This window comes from Podarcis cretensis (assembly GCF_951804945.1).
Source record: "Podarcis cretensis genome assembly, chromosome: 7".
Lineage (NCBI taxonomy): Eukaryota > Metazoa > Chordata > Lepidosauria > Squamata > Lacertidae > Podarcis > Podarcis cretensis.
The window spans coordinates 5,147,801-5,166,460 of NC_137176.1; the positions used below are offsets into that span (position 1 = coordinate 5,147,801).

General features: G+C 41.2%; 1 protein-coding gene and 1 pseudogene across 2 annotated transcripts; both read left to right on the plus strand.

Moving 5' to 3' along the window:
• Positions 1 to 1,755: 1,755 nt before the first annotated feature.
• LOC307219546 (protocadherin alpha-5 pseudogene) lies at positions 1,756 to 4,173 on the plus strand (annotated as a pseudogene). Its single transcript has one exon. The product of its transcript is annotated as a protocadherin alpha-5 pseudogene (transcript).
• Positions 4,174 to 15,079: 10,906 nt separating this feature from the next.
• Positions 15,080 to 17,659, plus strand: LOC307219954 (protocadherin alpha-5-like; the record flags this gene model as incomplete). The annotated part of the gene is made up of 1 exon (XM_079983534.1): positions 15,080 to 17,659. The coding sequence occupies exon 1, from the start codon at positions 15,281 to 15,283 to the stop codon at positions 17,657 to 17,659; it is 2,379 nt and encodes a 792-aa protein (XP_079839660.1). The 5' UTR covers positions 15,080 to 15,280.
• Between the last annotated feature and the right edge of the window lie 1,001 nt (positions 17,660 to 18,660).

The window sequence follows — 18,660 nt, forward strand, 5'->3', positions numbered from 1 at the left end:
AAATGAGTCTTTCAACCGGGGAAGGTAACTCAACTAGAAGAAGGAATCTCTGATCCTAAATCTCTGCTGTCTCTTGTGGGATATATTCAGGAGAAGAAAAGTCTAAGGAGTAAACCCTACACAAATCCAGGGTGGAGTCACTAAGCAGGTTGGATGGTGCCTTGTATGCCTCCTTTTGACAACTCCTGCAGCCAAGCTGGTGCCGAATGTATTGCTCTGCTTTGCTATGGACCACATTAGTGAGGCCAATATGGGGATCTTGTCATCTGAGCAGCCCAGGACATCCATACACACTGCCATGGAAGATCACTTAGGTGCTGCTAACACAGTGGTGTGACTTCACCCCTGGAATCTCATTCCATTGTCTCTTGAGACAGACAGGAGCCAACAAATTATTTGTTAACTCTACATGTCAATGGACCAGCTCGTGTGTTTATACATGACAGTTGGTGTGTGTCACAGAATGGCAGCATAGGCAAGTTTAGGGTCTGCATTTATAGCTCTACACTTTCTTTAACTGATGAAATTTGAAGGTAGTCTAATAGTTGCTTTGAGACATATGATGAAAAGTGGGGTATAAATTTCTTAAATAAAAGAAAATGAAGTGATATACAATGATGACTGAAAGACCTAATATAAAAAGAGTAATTTTAATGTCTGAAAATGTCATCAGTGATATTTTCTTTGTATATGATGGAAATATTAGTGCAAAAAATTATATTGGAAGGGAACTATACGTAAATCCTATAATGAAAAATAATGAAATCCACCCAATTTTACTGTGGTGTTACATTCTCAAACATCAGCAGAGGTGCTGAAAACTGAAGGCATGGAACATATACTTTATCCTGAAGTGCATTTATTTATTGATTATATATTTATTTTCCTCCAAGATGCTTGGGGTGGCTTACATGTTCTCACATTCTTGATCCTCAGAAAAAAACACAGTAAGAGCTTCATGACTGAGTACAAATCTGAACCCAGGTCGTCTAAGTCCTAGTTGGACATGCTAACAGTTAAGATACTAACTATTACACTATATTGGTGGTTTAAATGTTTTTGTAATATAATGTAAGTGTTAGTGTAAACTGGTTTTGGAGAGCAGTCTCCATTATCAAAGGAAATAATAACCACAAACACACACTTGTCAGAAGCAACTCATTTCTTGGAAAGATTTCACCCCCTCTTTCAAAAGACTGACTAATCAGAATACATCATTAAGAAAATGAATGGATAAATTTGTGTGTATGTGAACCATCACCCCGGGAAACTATTACTAACACATTATGTTAAGAAATTTATATAATGAAGAACTTTTATAAAACATTGAAAATGAAGAGGAAAATCCACATTATGTAATCTCTATGAAGGCAGAACGAACTCTTGGAGACCCTTGATGACTTCCATTTGCATGAAGTTTGACAAATATATGAACTTATTCCCGTAACAGTAATCCATGCCAGATATTCAAACAGCAGACAAAATGAAGGAACACAGTATTGTCTGCACTGAACATAGTAAGTCACACGGGGTCGCAATTGCCTAAACAATCCTATTGGAAACCTCTAAATACAGCTCTCTACCTTTAAAAAGGCATTTGAAGAAAAAAGACAGGAGACAACTGGATACGATTACATGATCCAGAGAGATTTCTATCAGTGATGCTACTCCCTGGTGTTCCCTAGATCACCTGGATCAGCTGCATTTGAAACAAACATCTTGGAAGCATCCTAATCTCAAATCTCCATGGTTATTATGCGGATAGAATTCTGGGTGAGGAGGCGGCTGCTGCAGCTGGTTCTTCTCCACACAGCCTGGGAAATGGGGAGCGGCCAGCTCCATTATTCTGTGCCGGAGGAATCCCAGCATGGCACCTTTGTAGGCCGCATCGCCCAGGATCTGGGGCTGGAGGTGAGTGAGCTGGTGCCTCGGCTGTTCCGGATGGAATCTCAAGGCCACGAGGACTATTTCAAGGTAAATTTGCAGAATGGGATTTTGTTTGTTAATTCCCGGATAGACAGGGAGGAGCTGTGTGCCAAGAGCCCTTTGTGCTCCATCCACCTGGAGGTGATTGTGGATAAACCCCTGAAAGTCTTCCATGTGGAAGTGGAGATTGCAGACATAAATGACAATGCCCCCATTTTCTCTGTCACAGAGCAAACATTGATTATTGCAGAATCAAGATTGCCATATTCTCCTTTCCCACTGGAGAGTGCTTCTGATGCAGATATTGGCAGCAATGCTCTGTTAACTTACAAGATCAATCCAAATGATTATTTCAAGCTGAATGTAGTAACAAATGAAGCCCACACTAAATCTGCTGGGCTAGAATTAAAGAAACCATTAGACAGAGAAGACATATCTGTGCACCATTTATTACTGACAGCCACAGACGGTGGTAAGCCAGAGCTCACAGGAACAGTCCAGCTTGTGATAAATGTATTGGATGTAAATGATAATGCTCCATTATTCAACCAATCTGTTTACAAAGTCAGAGTACCAGAGAATCCAGTTAATGGAACACACATAATAACACTCAATGCCACAGACTTGGATGAAGGTATTTTTAAGGATGTTACTTATTCCTTTAGCAGCCTAGTACCTCCCAAAGTTAAACATACCTTCCAAATAAGTGAAAGCACTGGTGAAATCAAGGTTATAGGACCAATAGATTACGAAGACATTAATTTGTGGGAAATTCAAGTTGTAGCAGAAGATAAAGGGAATCCTCCTTTGGCTGGACACTGTCAAGTAGTAATAGAGATTCTAGACATGAATGACAACATCCCTCAGCTTTCACTGAAATCCCTGTCAGTGCCTGTGCCTGAGGACTCCCCACAAGGTACTATGGTGGCTTTGATTAGTATCTCAGACAGAGACTCTGGACCCAATGGGCAAGTGAGCTGCTCCTTGTGGCCTTCTGGGATTCCCTTCAAGTTGGTATCCACCTTCAAGAATTACTACTCACTGATGTTGGAAGAAACACTGGATCGGGAGCAGATGGCTGAGTATGTGCTAGTGGTGATAGCTCAAGACCAGGGGACTCCATCACTGTCAGCTAGCAGCAGCCTGGTGGTGCCCATTGGTGATGTGAATGACAACGCACCTGCTTTTGCTCAGCCCTCTTACACGGTCTTTGTGAAGGAGAACAACCCACCAGGTGCTCATATCTTCACAGTGTCTGCTTCAGACCCAGATGTGGCTGAGAACAGCCTGATCAGCTACTGGATCGACGAGAAGCTCTGGCCACTGACAAGCTACATCTCTGTTCATTCAGAGAGTGGGAAGGTCTATGCCTTGCAACCCTTGGACTATGAGGAGCTGAAGCTGCTGGAGTTCCAAGTGAGGGCCAAGGATGCTGGGCTGCCCTCCCTGTGTGGCAATGTGACTATTCAGGTCTTTGTGGTGGATGAGAATGACAATGCACCTGAAGTATCTAGGGCAGCAGAGTCCCCCATCATGTTGGTCGTCCCAATAAAAGCTGGACATGCAGTGGGCAAGATCCATGCCCTGGATGCTGACTCAGGTTACAATGCATGGTTGCGCTATGAACTGCATGAAGCCAATAATGGCCCCTGGCGGGTGGGGCTTTACAGTGGTGAGATTAGCACCACACGTGCCCTGGATGAAGCAGCAGGCAGTGGTGGCAGCCAGAGTATTTTAGTGTTGGTGAAGGACCATGGCAAGCCAGTGCTGTCAGCTACAGCCACCCTGAGTGTGTCACTTGTGGCAAGCACCCAGGCAATTCAGGCTGATGCCCACCTTGTCAGGATGGGAGGGAGCCCAAAGCCCCAGGTGGAAAATGTCAACGTCTACCTGATCATTGCCATCTGCTCTGTGTCCAGCTTGTTCCTGCTGGTGATCATAGTATACATCTCCCTGCGTTGCCGTTGCCAGGCCAAGGAGGCCATGGTGTATGGTCCTGGCACAGCCACGCTGGTATGTGCCAGTGAAGTGGGCAGCTGGTCTTATTCAAATCGTCACAGCCATATCCTGGCAGGTGTGAGCGGGGAGGCTGGTGCGAAAAGTGATCTCATGGTTTTCACTCCAAATGTTCCTGTATTTGCAATGAATGGAGATGCAGGAAATGGAAATTCATCAGATGAGGTGAGTTATATGGAATCTTTAAAATCTTTGCAGTTGTTCTCTCTTTGTTATACCTTCTTGGTGTGAAAACACTGAAGTGAAACGTGCTATTATGGAAAGCAGAGCTATCAAACATTTTGGGGCTTTATGTTAAAAAAATAAAAACATTCTGCTCAAAGTTTCTAAGAAAGTTTAAAAGGCTTCTTTCAAAGTTAAACCCTAAAATGTACATCATAAAAATGTAATGTTTTTATAATGTAAACTGCTCTATGATCTTCGGATGAAGGGTAGTATAGAATTTGAATAAGGCTAATCTCTGAAATGTCGTTATGGGTGGCGCTGTGGGTTAAAGCCTCAGCGCCTAGGGCTTGCCGATCGAAAGGTCGGCGGTTCGAATCCCTGCGGCGGGGTGCGCTCCCGCTGCTCGGTCCCAGCGCCTGCCAACCTAGCAGTTCGAAAGCACCTCCGGGTGCAAGTAGATAAATAGGGACCGCTTACCAGCGGGAAGGTAAACGGCGTTTCCGTGTGCGGCTCTGGCTCTGGCCAGAGCAGCTTCGTCACGCTGGCCACGTGACCCGGAAGTGTCTCCGGACAGCGCTGGCCCCTGGCCTCTTAAGTGAGATGGGCGCACAACCCCAGAGTCTGTCAAGACTGGCCCGTATGGGCAGGGGTACCTTTACCTTTACCTTTAATCTCTGAAATAAAAATACCACAGAAAGCCAGAGACAAACCATCCAATGAAGGCCAAAGCCCAGTAAGTAAAGTAAAATCTGTGTTTGTTACAAAATTCCAGAGTCAAGGAATGCTGCAACATAGATTATGCAATTTAAAAGGCCCTTCAGTGCTTTTTTTCCCTAAAAAAAAAAAGAAAAAAGTTTAGGGGTACTCTTATTTTCCTACTCATATTGAAATATTGCCCCTCAATGAGGCCAAACCTAGATTCACAAAATGTTTAGGGGTTTGCGTGGACAGGCGGAGTCCCCAGATCCCAAGTGGTCCCCCCCGTCATGTGGAATAACAACTCTAGACAACATGCTATGGGATTAAATTGGCCACAACTTTATTAAATTTCAAATGTGGGTAGACCTTGGCTCAGGCATTGGGCGTTCTCCCTCCCTAGTCCCCAGCCGGGGACCTAGGGAGCATCAGGGTTATCCAGTGTGTGTGCGGGGGATGGGCCGGCTCTGGAGAACATATGTTCAAGCCGCCCCCATTACGCCGCCGCAGGGGAGAGCAATGACAACCTTTTGGCGTACGGCCAAAGCCTCCCTTCAAAAACCCCTTTAACGGGGAACCCTTGTATCGCCGCCGCAAAGAGGAAGATGGACTAAAGGATTCCGCCCAAGGCCTGATACCGCCAAAGTTGTGACGTTTTGCTACAGGAAAGGCGAAACCTGCCAATGCAGGGAAATTCCTTTCCGGCCCTTTAACAGCGACCTTATCGTAGCAGCGCCCGCATACCTGTGGAGACAGGTTAACCTGCAAAACCTATGAAGAAAAGTTAACCTGCAAAAGAAGACATTAACTGAGGGTGGGTAGGGTGGGAGAAGCTCTGGAGCCAAGTGAGGATTACCAATTAAGATCCACCCTCTATTGTGTGGGCAGGTAATCCCTCCCCCTACCTGGCCTGGTTTCCCTGGCAATGCTTCCCCCAGGTGGGATTGGACAACTCACTGGGGTAGGCGGGGACCTCCAGGTATCCCACCTGAGGGAAGGCAAAGCCTATGCTGATGGGGCCACTCCAGATCCAGGGCTGCACGCGTCCACGCAAAGGGTGCCCCCCGTTTTAAGTGGGGAGCGGTCATTGCGTACCCCTGCATTTCCTCAGAAAAAAAGCACTGGCCTTATATCTCTCTCCATTTCTTTCTTAAAAGTTATCCTCGTTAGCTTCCAGGTTTAAGGTAGGTACAGCAGTGTTTGTCTTTACATTTAAAAAGTGCTAAGTTTATTCATACTCATGATCTTTGGTGCACCTCCACTGAGAATGTTGTGGAAATATGGGTGCAGGTTCTACTGATCTTATTTGATAAAGGGGTGGTTGGATCCTGAAATAACACGCTGTAGCTTTTCCTGTAAAGGAGGTCCTTTATAGGGTATTGTAAGGGGAAAAAAAAAAAGACACTCAGTCCTAATATCTGTGCAATGATGAGCTGAGGAACTCTCTTTTTGCGATTGGGGCTGGAGGGGGTGGGGAGTGTTGCATTCAATGTCCTTCTGCAAATGGGAAGGCTTCTGATTGGAGACCTCCCCGAATGGAATGGGAGAGGCAATTTTTGCCAATTCACTCTTTTTCCTACAGGAATTTGCACCACCTTCCACTCTGTTCTGGAGGGTCTTAGAATTCACAGGGACCTGTAGAGCAGAGGCCATATAAGTGGAAATGGCCTTCCTTTTTCCATTAGGACAGATCCACTAGGTCAATAACACTTCCACAAATGAAAGGACTCCTTTGTGGATGGCCAATTATGTATGCAAACCTATAAACAGAACTTCAGTTACTCATGTCTGATGTATTTATTATAAATATCTATATTATGGGATGCCAGTTTGTGTAAAGATTAGATGGCAATGCAACTAGCCTGAGATTAGCATTGATGAACAATTGCTGCAGTGTTTTGCATTATTTTATTCAACAGACATAGGAGAAATATGTTGTATTGTGTATGCTCTAAAGCAAATTTATATTGTGTTAAGTGAATTTAGTGGTGTGTTTTTTTAAAAACCCTTCTGCTTGCTTTGTGTTCTGTCACTTCTACTGCCAAAGATAATTGTTCGATACTTCACTTCCAAATTGTTGATATCAGTGTGCCTTCTTTCTGAGTAAATAAGTTTACAACTGAGATATCATAGATCGCTTTATGAAAATAAACATAGGGCTTCTTCTAGGCATTCATTTTAGCATGTTGCTGTTCAGAAACCAGTTGTCTATGTGGTGCTAGGAGAACCAGGCACTGAAGTCACAAGTTCAGCAGCCCCTTGTAAATGCTTCAGATCTGCAGATCATTGGATGTGCTGTTTCTGTAGCTTGGGAGCTTAACCATCAGCCAGCCTTGTAGTTCCTTCTGACCCCTCCCTCTGCAGAAAGCGCCTGGAACCAGGATATGTCATCAACTGCCAGAGTCTCAAAGATTATTCTAAAACACACCACAACATATCCTTAGAATAATAGTATGTTTGTGTATGTTTTAATTGGAAGCCACATTTGGAGCCAACATAGGCAGAAAAATTGAGTGAAAATGTAAAATAAGAATACTGTACATTTAGGATAGTACAGTATCTAACTAAATCGTTCTCAGAATAGATCCATCAAAATCACAACTAACAAGATATTTCAATGGGTTTCTTCTGAGCAAGACTTAGTTGGATATCATTATTAATCTGTACAGATAGGCAGGAAAAACAAAATATAGTGGGTGAAATTTAATGTTGCACACTTCCAATCATTCTCACAAGCATTCCAGCTTACCAAATGAATCAATAGCCCTCTACTCCCACTGGCCTGCTGTTCTGGGAATTCTCCTACCCCTCATAAGTGAATTTTTGGAGGGGGGGGGGAAGGAAGGGAAACCGTACAAGTGGAAAGCCTTGCACAGGGCTTCCACTGATGGGGATGGTTAGGTGAATCCTTGGCAGTGTATCTCAGATAATGGAGCAAACAGCAATCCTTTAATAAATTGCCAAAAATATGGAAGTAGCAATGAAAAGATCAGCCTAATCACCCCAAAAGGGCTACTGTGATAGGAAGTTACACACACTGTAAGCAGACTGTCTTTCAGGCAAGCTAATCTCTACTGAACCAGTACTGAATGACAAGGATTGTAAAAAAAGTAGCTATATGCTTGCAGATGTTGAAAAGGATTTTGAGTGAGTAGAGTGGATTAATATATCTTTCTATCCATCTACAGAACTTTTAATGGGGGAATCTGCTTTTGAATTATGTAGTAAGTTTTTTAATTTTATTGTATCTAAAAGAGCATATAAGTACAATAAAGTATATAACATAAACAATTACCACTAAATTATATAAAAATAAAGAAAGCAAAGAATATACACATGACATAAGTAATATCATACTACAATGATGGAAATAAATCATAAGGGTATATATTATCTTCATATTTATATTTCCAAATATAATAAAACTTGACATTGTTCGATAACTCTATAACTCTGTATATTTGCTCAGTTCCTTCTCTCCTATAATACAGGTTTTTTTAAATAATGCAACAATGTTCCAAATTATTTCAGACTTGTCTAGAATTGGTAGTACTGTGTTCTTCTTCCAGACTTTGGCAATAACTAACTTTACAGCTACCAGTAATTTTTTTATTGTTTCAAAATCTGCCACTGGTACAATACCCTCCAAATAATTCAATAACCGTATTTAGAAATCATTTGGTAAGAAATATCCAGTTATTTCTGAGGCCAATTTCTGAGTATCAGTGGGTGGTGCTGTGGTTTAACCCAAAGAGCCTAGGGTTTGCCAATCAGAAGGTCGGCGGTTCGAATCCCCACAACGGTGTGAGTTCCCGTTGCTCGGTCCCAGCTCCTGCCAACCTAGCAATTCGAAAGCATGTCAAAGTGCAGGTAGATAAATAGGTACTGCTCCGGCGGGAAGGTAAACAGCTTTTCCGTGCGCTGCTCTGGTTCGCCAGAAGCAGCTTAGTCATGCTGGCCACATGACCTGGAAGCCGTACGCCGGCTCCCTCAGCCAATAAAGCGAGATGAGCTCCACAACCCCAGAGTCGGCCACGACTGGACCTAGTGGTCAGGGGTCCCTTTACCTTTACCTTTAATAATTCTGAATTACTGAGCAAAATGTATGTAAACCATCTGCAAGATGATTGCTAAATCTCCAACATTAATCTTATGTGGTTGGGTATATCTTAGTGCAGAACTTTCCAAACTGTGTGTCATGACACATTAGTGTGCTGGCTGCACTGTGCAGGTGTGTCACGTGAACACTCCTTGCTCTCCTTCCGGGGCTGGGAAGGGGTTAGTTTAACTTCTGAGTAATACCCCTCCCCACCTTCTCACTATATAGAAGGGTCTGGTGACTTCTGTTTTAGTGTATCTGAAGAAGTGTGCATGCACACGAAAGCTCATACCAAGAACTAACTTAGTTGGTCTTTAAGGTGCTACTGGAAGGAATTTTTTTATTTAGTTTAACTTCTGGTTTGCTAGTAAAACTGAATTACTGTGTCACAAAATGATGCATGTCTAAAAAGTGTGTCACCAACATGAAAAGTTTGGAAAGCTCTGTCTTAGTGAGTCTACATTGAGTTAAATACCACTGATATTGGATCTTGTAAAAGTTTTCCTTAAATCCATAGATATAATTGAAAGAGAAATATCTACCCAAATCCAAGGTTAACTCTTTTAAGTCTCTGGCCCATTTCTTTATGAACGTTCCAGTTTTATTATAAAGTTTTGTAATTATGGAATGCATATTAGCAGTTCACAGTTTGATATTACAGTAGTTAGAAATTCAAATTCAGTTTCCTCCCTTGAGACACAATGTTTTCTTAGTAAACATAGAAATGCTTCTTTTATTAGAAAATGCTAATATAATTGTGGCTGAAGACCACCCATAATTTTAATAACTTTTGTGTATCATTTAATTTCTTGCCTGGATATGTTGTTCTTAACACTATCCTCTTCTGTTTGATACCATAATGTCAAATCCCCTATCATCCTTTGTGTATGTGATAGAAATACAGTGGTGCCTCACAAGGCGAAATTAATTCGTTCCGCGAGTTGCTTCGTCTTGCGATTTTTCCGTCTTGCGGAGCGCAGATTCCCCGGGTATTAACGGCTTTAAGAAAAAGGAAGCAAACCCGCAAGACGTTTTCGTCTTGCGAAGCAAGCCCATAGGGAAATTCGTCTTGCAAAGCAACTCAAGAAATGAAAAACCCTTTCGTCTTGCGCGTTTTTCATCTAGCGAGGCATTCGTCTTGCGGGGCATGACTGTATGTTATGAAATAATGTGATAAAGCTGGGAAGATTTTGTTACTTAATTTATACCAACTTATTAGAGCACTGTGAACACGGTACCTTACTAGCAAACATTTCCCAATTCTTCTGGAACCATAGCATTGTCTTTGATTGACTCTTTAAAATAGTTTTCTGGTAGTGTGATCAGATACCACTCCATGATAGATGTTAGCTTTGCAGCATAAGAAGTTTTGTATATTTGGAACTCCCGTATGCCCCTGTTCAGTTTGTTTTACTGCAACAAGTGGATCCCCGCCATGCAACCCCAAATGGATTAATGCCATATTTGCAAAATATGAGACTTGTAATGGAATACTCAAAAATAAATAAATAAATAAATAAATAGAAAATAGAAAATAGATATTTTAGCAATTGCAATACAACCCATCCAGGAAACTGGATCCAAGATCTTAATGCTGATTCCATCTCCTGGTGCAATTTTTCATAATTGATTTTAATTAATTGTGACAAATTATGAAGAATCATTTAACAGGTTTAGATTACCAAGTTATATACACAGTTCCTGTTCATTCTTTTTTTCAACTCTTTATCTGAAGCTAGGCCTATCTATTCAGATTTTCTAGAGTTTATATATTGATATTTTCCCCATATCTATCTCATATCTTTTTAGATGTCTATAAGAAGTATTAAGGATGCGCTAATGTTTAAAAGATGCCATCCATTATGAGCAAGATTTTTTTTGTATGAATAACCCCCTATCACATTTAATACATTTCAAATTCTTCTCTAATTGCTATAATTGCTCTAACTTAATAATTGCTCACATTTAATGTAATTGCTCTAATTGTTTGATAGCTAAAAAAAAATAGAGGTAAAAATGGGCATCCTTGCCTATTTATTCTGCACAGTGAAAAAAGATCTAAGAGACAGCCAGTCATCTGTACCTGTGCTGTTGGTGTCGGATATAAAAGTTGGATCTAGGACCCGAAATTTAAACCCAGTTTGAAATAGTTCATAACCTCTATCAGATATTTCCACTCCACTCTATCAAAAGCCTTTTTGGCATCTAAAAATAACAGTACAGATGTTAGTTTTTTATCTTATTATCATATTAATAATGAAAAGGTTATTTTCATATTAGTTTATCATTTTCTGTCTCTCAAGAATACAGTCAATATCTATGTACTTCACAATGATGGATATAACTTTTTCTGCAATATTACAGAACTAGATTTTCACACCTTGGTTTAACATTGAAATAGATCTATAAGATTCCTGGTTTGCTAGGTATTCATTAGGTTTAGATATCATGGTGATTTTGCCACATCCCACGAGCCTGGCAATTTCTTTTACCGTATTGATTTATTGAACCACAAGAGTGGTTGTTCTAGGTCCTCAAGAGGTTTTATAACATCCATCTGGTAAACCCACCTGGGCTGGGAGGTTTGTCATTTAAATATTAATTATCATCAGTCTTACCAGGCTCGATAAAGAAAAGGGAGCCTCTAGTTTTCTTTGGATATCATTAGATATTTTTGGTATATTTAAATTTCTTTAAAATCATTAATGCTTCACTAATTCAAGTTACCTGCCATAATTATGTATCCATTATAAAATCTATCTAATTGAATCTATTTTTAAAATTGAATATCCCTTGTGAGTTATGTGGACCATATATAAATACTAATATGTTCTTTCCCCATTATCTCTCAATATTTCTTGATTAACCCATTTTTAACTAAGACCACTACAGCGGTACCTCGGGTTACATACGCTTCAGGTTACAGACGCTTCAGGTTACAGACTCTGCTAACCCAGAAATATTACCTCGGGTTAAGAACTTTGCTTCAGGATGAGAACAGAAATTGTGCTCTTGCGGTGCGGCAGCAGCAGGAGGCCCCATTAGCTAAAATGGTGCTTCAGGTTAAGAACAGTTTCAGGTTAAGAACGGACCTCCGGAATGAATTAAATACTTAACCTGAGGTACCACTGTACTTCTGAAGCAGTGAAGACTTGTCCTAATCTAATTTCATTCATATATTTCCCCTGCTTTTATCTGTATTTCTTGCAGAAATATAAAACCTGCATTTTCTGAACACAATTTTCTTGTAAATATCCAGCATTTCAATGAAGAGTTCAGCACCTTTACAATCAGTGAGAGAGTTCTTACTGAATTTGTTTTATGGTCATTTAACAATTAAAACAAAACACTAACAAGGAGAAAAAAGTGAACCTTATTCTCACTAATTATTTTATCTTCTTCAGATTTATTAGAGTTTACTGATCTGAGATAGCTTGTTCCTTTGCTTCCTTCAGAGAATCTTGCTCAGCTCTTTCCCCAGTATTATTTATTTGTCTTCTCTGGTTTTCTTTATTCTTAAATTAATTTTTTATTCTGATTTTGTTGTATTCATGTCTGTGGCCGTTATCTAACATTATCTGGCATGGAAATTTCCTCTAAATATGCTTTCAGCTGTAAAGCTTCCTTCCCTGTCTTAATCTTAACCTCTTTTAAAAACAAACAAACAAAATAATTAACTTAAAAGGGGACAGAGCGAGCAAGCGAGAGAGCTGGCCATTGATGTACAGTGGTACCTCAGGTTAAGAACTTAATTCGTTCTGGAGATCTGTTCTTAACCTGAAACTGTTCTTAACCTGAGGTACCACTTTAGCTAATGGGGCCTCCCGCTGCTGCTGCGCCGCCGGAGCACGATTTCTGTTCTTATCCTGAAGCAAAGTTCTTAACCCGAGGTACTATTTCTGGATTAGCGGAGTCTGTAACCAGAAGCATCTGTAACCTGAAGTGTCTGTAACCCGAGGTATCACTGTAAGAAACTTAACTTCATTTTCCTTCAGAGTATTAGGATGAATAATTAAATTGACCAAGATGACTTTAGCATAAACTGCTTTTCTTAAATTGCTATGGCCAGTCTTGATTTTACTTTTTCCTCTGAAACAACTTCAGTACCAATTGTATATAATCTATCAAGCTATATGTAATTTGATAGATGTTCTTCTAAAATAGTGACTATGTCCTCCCTTTCTATGTATTCTAGGAGGCTTCTAAGTTTTTAATTCTTGTGTTGTTCCTGGGTTGTTTCCTTAAATCATGTTTACTGACTTTGAGAGCTATATTTTCTATCTTTTGCTTTCGCTTCTCACAATAGTTTAAATTCTGTCTTTGTTGTTTCCATTTTTTCTATTTCCATACTAACGGCTGCAGCTCCCTTTTCCATATCAACCACAGCCTTTTCAGTATTGTTTACTTTTCCTACAACTAATTGTAGGGAATTCCTAATTGTTTTTGAGTACATTGAATGTATACTAATATGTAACTAATATGTAAAATAATATTTAAATACCTTCTAGTGTTATGAATTATTAATATTGTTTTGCATGTTTCCATATTTATAGTAATAATTTAAAATATTTTCAGTTCCTGCTGAGTCAAATTCTGAGTCTTGCAATTTTACTGTTTACCTCTTTTATATTTAACCAAAATTTACCTTTGGGTGGAAAGAAGATAAATTGAATTACCCAAAGCATAAGAAAGTGCAGAATGCTTTCACTTTGTCTCTCATCTGTTTCTCCTCTTTGTAATTCTTAAATTAAAATTGCAATACAAGAGAAATAGTGCATCTGATCCTTTACAGAGGGTCTTTTAATTACTTTTTGATGACTGTTTAACTTCTTGTGAGGTAGGTCAGTCATCGAGACAAGTGAAGCAAGAACAATGTCCAGGAAGATGAAAATGCAGCTTGGTTAAAAGTATCTTGGAGCACATTTGCCAGGACAGTAAATGAAACCTATTGGGTTTCATGACTAACTGTTCCCATTTATTTCAGTTCCACTTAGGTGTGTCTAAGGCTGCAGTCCTGTACCCATATACTGGCAGTAAGCCCCACTGAACTTAGTGGGTAGACCCTGACAGTGAAGGCAGGGGTGGGTTTGTCAACCCCGTGTTAGTATCATATAATGCATTTCCACCATCAGAGTTCTAGTATTAGGGGAGCTATTATATTTGTGAAACTAACAAAAGCCCTAAATGATAGTTCTTAACTTTTTAAAAAACGGCAAATTATTTAGTTAGGACTTAGGTGGAAATTCTCAAATATGCCACCTGATCCTATGCATACTCACTCAGAAATGAGCCCAACTGTGTTAAATGGTGATTGATGCCAGGTAAGTCTTTATGGGTGCAATCTCAAGCCCTATGGACTCTTATGTATGCTTACGATTGCAATCTGCTGTTGATTTTAAAAGAACTTGCTAGAACTAGAAGCACTATCCCACCTTTTTATTGGCTGAACTAGAATTTTTATGCAAATATGAGCAAATGTTGTGTAAAGATTAAGCAGCTGCTTCCCCTCCCATTTCTCTGCTCAAGATTCCAGCATCATCTGCAAGGCCCATCACATTGCTGTGCAATGTCTAGTGTGCATTGTTGTTTCCCTATATAACTCATTCAGTGTCTACTCCTCTCAACTCTTGAGAGTTACAGGCTATTAAGCATGGAGTTGCATGCCAGAGGTTGCTGGAAAATGTATGAAAAGAGAGGGCTACATGCTATTACATATAACAGGCACTTTGATCTTGAAAAATACATGACACTTTCCCTCAATAAACGTATAAGAGCATAATCAAGTGTCATATCACTTCAATATCAATTGGTGAATGAGCCTTCATGGATCTAACACAACTGGCAGAACTTTCTTATCACTTGGTGTCACCACAAGTGCAACCCTTCTTGGAGGAGCCATTCAGATATAAGCTGTTATGATAACTGAGTGTGCAACAGTAATGTTGTAATGTGAACCACCACATTAGAAGCATGAATGGACTTTAATAACTTCAGTTGAAAGTAGAAGTGCATAAAATCTCTGAAGAACAGGCACTTATTATCACAAAATGTTTCATAGTTTAGTCACCTGCTTCTCCATTTCTACAATCATTCGCTAGAGGTCACTGTTGCCTAAGGAAATATTTAAGAAGAAAGAACATTCAGAGCTCCTCCCTCAGAGTGACTGAAAACCCTGCCTGTCAGATTCACAATGGGGCTATCAAGCACAGAATGCAAGAGCACCGGCATCTATTCAAATGACTTCACAAATACCAATTCAGATGGGCTCCTTGGACTCTGCTCTACACTACATTAAAGAAAAGGATTTATAAAAAGAAAGGAAGGAAAGAAGGAAGGAAGGAAGGAAGGAAGGAAGGAAGGAGACAACAATTTGTGGCTATGCTTGCAATGGTTGCCTGGCAGAATGATTCGGTGGCAAAGCAGCTCCTGCAGCTGCTTCTCCTCCACGCAGCCTGGATGGTGGGGAGTGGCCAGCTCCATTATTCTGTGCCGGAGGAATCCCAGCATGGCACCTTTGTGGGCCGCATCGCCCAGGATCTGGGGCTGGAGGTGGAAGAGCTGGTGCCTCGGATGTTCCGGATGATGTCCAAAGGACAGGAGGACTATTTTGAGGTAAATGTGCAGAATGGGATCTTGTTTGTGAATTCCCGGATAGACAGGGAGGAGCTGTGTGCTAAGAATCTTGAATGTGCCGTTCACCTGGAGGTGATTGTGGACAAACCTCTGAGGGTTTTCCATATAGAGGTGGAGATCAGGGACATAAATGACAATGCTCCCATTTTCTCTGCAAGTGAACAAATTCTGAGCATAGCAGAATTTATAACAGCACCTGGCACCAGATTCCCTTTAGAGGGGGCTTCTGATGCAGATATCGGCAGTAATGCTCTGCTAACCTACAAGCTCAGGCCCAATGACTATTTCATTGTAGAACAGAGAACAGGTGACCAGCACAATAAACCCTTAGCAATTGTTTTAAAGAAGCCATTGGACAGGGAAGAGGCTCCTGTGCATCGTCTTTCACTCACAGCCACTGATGGAGGCAAACCAGAGCTCACAGGCACAGTCCAGCTGATGATTAATGTGCTAGATGCAAATGACAACCCTCCTGTATTTAACCAATCAGTTTACAAGGTAACATTATTGGAAAATGCAGCTACTGGAACATTGGTTATTAAGCTGAATGCCACTGATTTAGATGAAGGAATTAATAAGGAGATCTCCTATTCTTTTACTAACCATGTGCCACTAAATTTCCAAAAGATTTTTACCATAAATTCCAATACCGGGGAAATAATGGTAAATGGAAGGATTGATTTTGAAGACGTTAGTGTATATGATCTTCAGATTGTGGCAGAAAATAAAGGCATCCTTCCTTTGTCTGGACATTGCCAAGTGATAATTGAGGTGCTGGATGTGAATGATAATGCCCCAGAGGTGTCAGTCTCATCCCTCTCTGTGCCAGTGCCAGAGGACTCCCCACTGGGGACAGTGGTAGCCTTAATCAGTGTCTCAGACAGGGACTCTGGGGCCAATGGCCAAGTAAGCTGCTCACTGTGGCCTCCTGGGCTTCCCTTCAAACTGGCATCCACGTTCAAGAACTACTACTCATTAGTAGTGTCTGAACTCCTGGATCGGGAGCAGGTAGCTGAGTATAAGTTGATGGTGATGGCCCAGGACCAAGGTGTTCCACCACTGTCAGCTAGTGGTAGCTTATTAGTTCCAATTAGTGACATAAATGACAATGCACCCACTTTCGCACAGCCCTCCTACACGGTCTTTGTGAAGGAGAACAACCCACCTGGTGCTCACATCTTCACAGTGTCTGCTTCAGACCCAGATGTGGCTGAGAACAGCCTGATCAGCTACTGGATTGATGAGAAGCTCTGGCCACTGACAAGCTACATCTCAGTTCATTCAGAAAGTGGGAAGGTCTATGCCTTGCAACCCTTGGACTATGAGGAGCTGAAGCTGCTGGAGTTCCAAGTGAGGGCCAAGGATGCTGGGCTGCCCTCCCTGTGTGGCAATGTGACTATTCAGGTTTTTGTAGTCGATGAGAATGACAACGCACCTGCAGTGTCAGGGACAACAGAAGAGAACCCCATTCTGCTAGTGCTTCCTATGGGGTCTGGGCACACAGTGGGCAAGATCCATGCTCTGGATGCTGACTCAGGATACAATGCATGGCTGCGATATGAACTGCATGAGGTGACAAGTGGACCATGGCGTGTGGGCCTGTATAGTGGAGAGATCAGTACCATACGTGCTGTAGATGAGGCAGAAGTAAGCAGAAGTCAGAGCCTGCTGGTTTTGGTGAAAGATCATGGGAAGCCTCAACTCTCAACCACAGCCACACTGAGTGTGTCACTGGTAACCAGTGCGCAGGCCATCAAAACGGATACCCGCCTTTCCAGGACAGGTGAAAGCCCAAAGTCTTTGGTGGACAATGTCAATGTCTACCTGATCATTGCCATCTGCTCAGTGTCCAGCTTGTTCCTCCTAGCAGTAATCTTTTACGTGGCCTTGCGATGCCGTTGCCAGGCGAAGGAGGCCATGGTGTATGGTCCTGGTACAGCTACCCTGGTATGTGCCAGTGAAGTGGGCAGCTGGTCATATTCTAATCGCCACAGCCACATCCTGGCAGGTGTGAGCGGGGAGGCTGGAGCCAAGAGTGACCTCATGGTCTTCAGCCCCAACATTCCTACTTCTGCTGATAATGGGAAGCAGCAGGACCTGCTCTGTGCAACGGTTAGTATCTGACTTGGTTTCTTCTCTTTCTCAGCCATTGTTCAGTCTCCGTAACATTGAATAAGAGTATATCCTAGTTATTCAATATTGAATCTGAAATTTTCTTTGTTGAACTTAATTTTGTAAGCATCCACATTGAATTCCAAATGGTTGGTTTATGAGAAACACGTATAACCCCCTCTTCAGTTCAATTTCACTGGTGTTTTCTTCCTGAGAAATATTTTTATTTGTTTATTGAATATGTATACACTTAAAATAATAAAAGTTACTAAATGACTAACATAAACTTAGTAAAAATGCAGTAGCATTCAATACAATATTCCTAAAAGCTGGTTAAAAATGAAATGAAAACACAACACAACTGTATATGTCACATAAAACTGAGCAGTGTGCAAAATAACTTTTTTTAAAACTTGAGTCAGAGCCAGGAAATATTGGACAAATTTAAAAGGAGGAATTTAAAAGCAATCACTTCCTCCACCTGAGAGATGCTTTTCAGAGGGTTGGTGCTATCACAGAGGGGGCCATTGTAGCGATCACACAGGGTGCCCAGACGTTTGACGGTCTATTGACCCTGTGCCACCCCTGTGATTGCTTTCTTCACTGCCACCAACCCGTTTCTCACGAGTAATCACGGAGTCCAGACAGTTGTTAACATTAACAAATAATCAAGTTTATTTATAGGCATGAACAAGCTTATGGTTTCAGTTAATTTTCCTTGGCAGTTTCTTAATCTTAATTCCTTAACTGTCCTATGCGTTCCTAACAACTTCAAACTGATTATTCCAACTATCTATCTGACTCCACCTAACAATTCCTCTCACTCCCTCACAACACAACTCAACCAACCCACAGACTTATCCTCCCTCTTTCTTCTTCAACTCCCAACTCTCAACTGACTTTCACACAACACCCACTCTCACTCTAACTCCTCCTATCAGTTTCTCTCTGGCCAATCACATCACACTCATTTTAACCCTTTCCTTATGACCCACCTAGGAGGCAAACGCCAC